At 42.2% G+C, this 6,000-nt stretch overlaps 1 protein-coding gene across 1 annotated transcript in view; it reads left to right on the top strand.

The window, feature by feature from the left end:
• The window catches only part of LOC310785089 (uncharacterized protein), a gene marked incomplete at its 5' end in the record, with an annotated part of 97,549 nt that overhangs the window by 59,474 nt on the left and 32,075 nt on the right, over positions 1-6,000 (top strand). The window contains 6 exons of the mRNA XM_083646076.1: positions 1,187-1,240; positions 2,079-2,132; positions 2,810-2,863; positions 3,919-3,972; positions 4,881-4,934; positions 5,063-5,107. Of these exons, the coding sequence (XP_083502202.1) occupies positions 1,187-1,240; positions 2,079-2,132; positions 2,810-2,863; positions 3,919-3,972; positions 4,881-4,934; positions 5,063-5,107 (315 nt within the window). The remainder of the gene's footprint in view (positions 1-1,186; positions 1,241-2,078; positions 2,133-2,809; positions 2,864-3,918; positions 3,973-4,880; positions 4,935-5,062; positions 5,108-6,000) is intronic.

Here is a 6,000-nt window from a genome sequence, read left to right on the forward strand (position 1 = left end):
CTGTTACCCAGACATACACCTGTGCATCAAGTGTTGTTGTCACTGCTAACTGTCAACTTGACAAGCCATCTGATTTTACACTACAAAATATTCCCAACATAATAACGACTTTCATCTCATAATGAGTCTATAAATCTTATTCACCTTGTCATTAATGAGAATCTACACGAACATAGAATTTTAAGGCATTTTTTGCAGTGATTCTGCTAGAATGTCCACGATTTTGGAGGATATTGTTACATAATATTTTTGGCCAAAGCATCATAGATGGAGAAAAGGGGCAGCAACTTGACACTCATAACCTGGCTAAACTATCCCTGCCTAAAGCTCTGTATCTCTCACCTGTATCTATTGCTGTGAATGCCTTGGTTTCTTACAAATATGTATAAGCTATGATGCTCAACACAAACACTAAAAACAGGCAGAGAGAAACGCAAAAGTGCAGTAACTGAAAAAATGTCCAGAACTCAACTGAGAAAATGAATCTACTGTGCTGCTTTGCTTATGGGCAGAGATATACTTGCTTTTAACTACGTGTTCCACCTGTAGATTCACGCTCATGTTCAGTAACTCCGGACTTGGACTCGGACTCAGGTAATGGGGACTCGACTTGGACTCTTCTTTGGTGACTTGGACTTTGATTGGGACTCGGCCTTGAACACTGGGGAGTCGGACTTGAGACTCGACGCCGACTCGAGATATAGTGGCCTGACGACAACACTGGCGTACACATAGCTCAGTGTACAGCAGAAGATCTGGATCATGGATCATGGATCTGATGGCTCATCCAACAGGTGCTCATTGGTGGGGCAGGTAATGGTATTAGACAAACAGAATCCAGGAGGTCTTGCTTGATGTCAGTCTCCAGGTTTTGATGCAGACCACCATGGAATAAAACTAAGGCACTCTGTCTTCAAGTGAAAAAATATATTAGTCATCGAGCACAAGGCAAATAGCCAGACCAACGCCTATCGACCTGCTTGGTCTTCATCAGGGTCAGACACATAGCGTTAATTTGGATAGGACGTGCATGACCAACGTGCCAAATGGACGCAAGAGACGCACCCAAATGAAAATACAAAAGCAAGTATACCTCCGGCCATAAAAGGCAACTTAGACCTGCCCACACCTCTAAGAAGAACCTTTTTCCACATTGTTGTGCTGATGCCTGCTGTGTCTGTTTCAGGGAACCCCAGGAAGTAATGGACTGAAGGGAGACGGTGGAGACCCCGGTCCTCAGGTAAACAACCAGCACACCTCACCTGTGTCTCGTGCTGGATCTGACCTCACTTTAGAGCAGGGGTGTCAAACATGCGGCCCGGGGGCCAGAACCGGCCCACCAAAACATCCAATCCAGCCCACAGGATGACTTTGCAAAGTGTGAAAATTGACTGAGAAGTCCTTCAATCCAATGTGATGCACTTGTGAAGGCTAAGAGCTACCAGGTTTCAGGAGCAAGTTAAATATTAAGTAGCCGATTCATGTTTTGTGTATTCATCACTAAATGGTAAAATATTTGTATTATCCTTGAATATAGAGAATTGCACAGTTACCATCAATTGTAATGCACAGTTACAGAGTAGATTTGATCATTTGTTTGATGGTAACTGGGATAACCCTATGTGAAAACATGTTCTTAAAATCTACCTGTAATTCTTTACACTAAATGAAATGGGAACATTTTGAGGTGTTATTTATATGTACAGTGTAATGTCCTGCATTACACTGTGTATAGATGCACACACGCACACGCACACACACACACACACACACACACACACACACACACACACACACACACACACACACACACACACACACACAATACATACACACAGATGTACACATACTGTACAGTAGTATGCTTATATAGTATACAACACAAACACACTTCCACATATCAACACACAGCTCGATCCACCATAATAAATGTATTTATTTCATTGAAACAGTTTGTATGTCAAAAAATGTAATGGAGGCCCCATTTCTCAGTACAGTATGATATTCTGATTTAACTTACAGTAGTGGATCTCACATCTTGACAGGCATTTACCACAGACATCTAATTCATTTCTCAGGGCCCCAGGGGACCCCAGGGTTTGTTGGGACCTCCCGGAAAATCAGGAAGAAGGGTGAGTATCTGTGTTGTTTTACTAACCCACAGTGTAAGCGATGTACTGTCTCAGGCACGCTGATCATTTGTCAACATTCGTAGAATTTCGAAAAGAAATTGGACGACGTGCCATTAAATTTAAATTCCCATCTGACTGGAACAATTTGCTGAGTGATACATGATACATGTAAACCCAGCTTTATCTGGGTATGTGTACATTTACAGTATTTATTTTTTACTGTATTTATTATGCTATCTTGAGGGGATTGGTGGGTGGGGGAGCGGTTAGGCCTGGGAGAGCTTCTCGTATGTGTGTGACTATTGTATTGCTTGTGTTGTGTGTATTGTCTGTGTTGTTGTTGTTTTTTTTAACGAGATGTTCATGTCAAGGGGTTTTATCCTTCTGATAAATTGTCTAAAATGAAGTAATGTAACTCGGTCGCATGATGGTTTCAGCACCTATAACTCCGACCTACACAGTCATCACTCCGTTCAAATATTATTCTATACTATAGCGATAGTCATTTAGAAAGTCTGCCGTCTACATCTCTGCCTTAGTGGTGAAAATAAATCCTCTTGTTATGGAGCAGGAGTGCAGCACGTATGTAATAAAGGGGTCTTCAGGTCCATTTGTATCTCATGTGATAATTGGTGGATCAGGGCTTTGTCAAACCTGTCCCCCTGCTTGTCTCACAGGGCCGTGCTGGAGCTGATGGTGCCAGGGGAATGCCAGGAGAGTCTGGCTCCAAGGTAACCTCTCTAAACCCTCTTCAAACCTCTTCATCGAGCCCCGAAACCCCCCACGAATAGGGACTCCCCCACCCCCCCCCAACAACCCCTGAGCCCAGCCGGCTCAACAACAGGCCAGAATCCCCCCACTGACATGAACCTACCCCTACTACTCAATATCTCTACACACAGTAAGAGGCTATAGTCGTCACAGGCACTGCCTGCCTCGTCATATCTTCATAGGTTTATTTCATTCTTTGCCTGCATTTGATCTTATTCCCACTGTGGCCATTTTGAATTAACCTTGCGCGACAGCTGGATCTCATGCGAGATCATGAGATCACGGTCACATGACAAATCCATCTGGCCACGCGCCAATCTAGTGGTTTGAATATGAACCACCAATCAGCATCCTGTTTGTTTTTTTACCGCCTGCTATTTGAAGTGCGCAACTCTCGAGCAACTCGTTCCCACATGGTTATGTGAAAAGAAACCATCTGGCAGCATCGGGTTAATTTTGAATACTCGTAGTAGGAAACTACCCAGATTGACATCTACACTATAGAACATAAAACTAGCATTACTTTAACCAAAAAGTGAGGACAAGAGAAGCCTAAAGCCCAGTTTAGACCAAAGATTCACAACGAGACGAGTTGAACTGCTGGCGACGCCATCAGCTGGCTGGAGTGCAGATGAGACGGGCCAGTTTATACGGCTAGTAGGCTAACTATAGTGGCTCAAATATATAAATCTATATCCCTCTCTATCTATGTTTTTCAGTGGGGAATGTGTGTTTGTATGAAGTGGATCTCAGCAGTAGGACATAGCTTGGCTGTCTTTGGTCTTCTGGGTCTAGTTAGTTTCTCACTCCGTGTCGGACATAAGTTCAGAGTGACTGTCATGGGAATGAGCTCTTGGCAGCATCACACATATTTTCCTTTGTGTGGACTTTCTGTGATGTCCCCAAAACCACTGCTGTCTGCAAATCAAAAGCTCAGATGAAGTAACAATGAGTGAACTTCTCTTCTTCTGCCATGTTTTCTCTTCTTTGTACTGAAGTCATGTGTCTCTCTCAGGGTGACCGTGGATTTGATGGTCTGCCTGGTTTGCCTGGTGACAAAGGACACAGGGTGAGAACCACAAGCTAAGCTATCACAATCTGAATCACAGTCACATGCATGCTGCCAGTGGTGCAGGAACAACACCTCACATTCAGTGCAAGAAGACAGTGTCACATTGAGAGACAATTACAATCAACAAAATCATAATAAGTCATAATAATAAAATATATATCTATATAATAATTATGGAATGTTTTAGTTCTAGAATGTAGATAGTCCTTGCTTATTTATGGGACGTAGTGCATAGAATGTGTTTAGTAAGTATATTTTGCATCTAATGAGTTTCTGTCACTACTACCTTCAGTATTCTTGGTATTGTAGCATTGTAAAAAAAAAATGCATTTAATGTATTGTAATTAATGTATTTTAACATTGTATTTATTTTGGTTTTAATTTTGATATCACAATGTGCTTTGGTAACATTCCTTTGTATTCAATTTGTGTAGATGAATTTGATTTAGTTTTGGACAGTTCTTGAATATTTACAGAATGTTCTACTTCTAGATAGAAGATTGATAGGTGTCGGATATTTCCTGATATTCTAGCGCTAACATGTAGTTATGTAGCTCTTGAAAATTAATAGAATATTTTAAATACAGTATATTGCTAGTCCTAGAGCATTTATCAATTTACTGAATATCCTACACCTAGAATTTGGAACGTGGAACTGGAACAACTTGTTTCTCATGTTTTATTCTATCTGATTTAATTTACAATACTGAACTTCTAGAATATTGACAGTTCTTTAATAATGATAATAATATATTCAACTTATATTTGATAGTGAATGAATATTGATAGTTCTTGAATATGTATATAGTGTAATATTTTCACTCTAGCATATTGATTTTGGGGATCTAGGATCTGAGAACATTCCCTTCCTGCTAATCCCTCACTTCTCTCCTTCATCTCCCCAGGGTGACACAGGATCAATGGGACCGCTGGGACCTACTGGAGAGGACGGAGAGAGGGTAAGAATTTCTGTCCATAAAAACGAATAATTTGAAATCATTCCAGGCTCCATTCAGACATCAAGTTTCTCTCTGACCGTCTTTCTCTCTCAACGTCCTTTACATGTTGTGCCTGTGTGTGTTTCCAGGGAGACGATGGAGACATTGGACCCAGGGGTCTCCCAGGTGAACCAGTGAGTGTTTCCGTGACAACACAGCTGGTTTTTCTCACCAGTATTATGTGTCTAATCATATTCTGGTTTCCCATAGTACTGATGTTGCCCCTGCCTCCATTGTCATTATTATTATTATACAGCTGGACTACACTCGTGACATTAAAGTATTGTAGCTCCACGATGAAGATGCCAAATGAGCTGACATCGGCCATCTCTGCTTTGCTGACGAGGCTTCAGCCAAGAGCGCAGCTTCACAATAATAACACAATAATAACCCATAATATGGCAAACTGTCTATGGGCAGAATTATGTCAAAACCCGCTCATGACACAAGTCTGCCGAGAGAGGGCGCCGCAGCACTGCTGTTGGGTTCTACAGGCCAGCGAGCTGTTTGACCCTCACAGTTACAGTTAGGGGAAAGGTCTCTGCAGCCCTAAAAGTGCTGTTACAGATCATTGCATGGGAATACGTTTCCCCCCACAGTTCTCCAGCATATTACACACAGAAGCCTGGGAAAAGGCAGCATGTGTTTTTATACAGCTCTCACTGACTACGTTTACATTACATTCACACAATATTCCGCTTTTTGCTCATATTCGGAAAATGACAATATTCCGACTAAATGAATAATCCACTAATATTCCCGTTTACATGCAGCCGTAGCTCGCCCTCCCCGACACGTGAGGGAGGGGGGGAGAGAGAGAGATGCAGGTAGGCGCCGGAGCCGCGGAGTTTTTCTGTTGAGAATAAACAGAGCAGCACTATTCTTACGAGCATCACTTGGTCCATTTCAGGAGCTTGCTGCTGAAAAGTAGGCTAGCAGCCTACGTTATTACCTTGCAGGCTCGCAAGCATTGTGGGCTTCCGTGGGCACTGGGCACTCTCTTTAAATCGATGTTTCTCATCTCCTC

This window comes from Poromitra crassiceps, assembly GCF_964638095.1.
Source record: "Poromitra crassiceps genome assembly, chromosome: 11".
Lineage (NCBI taxonomy): Eukaryota > Metazoa > Chordata > Actinopteri > Beryciformes > Melamphaidae > Poromitra > Poromitra crassiceps.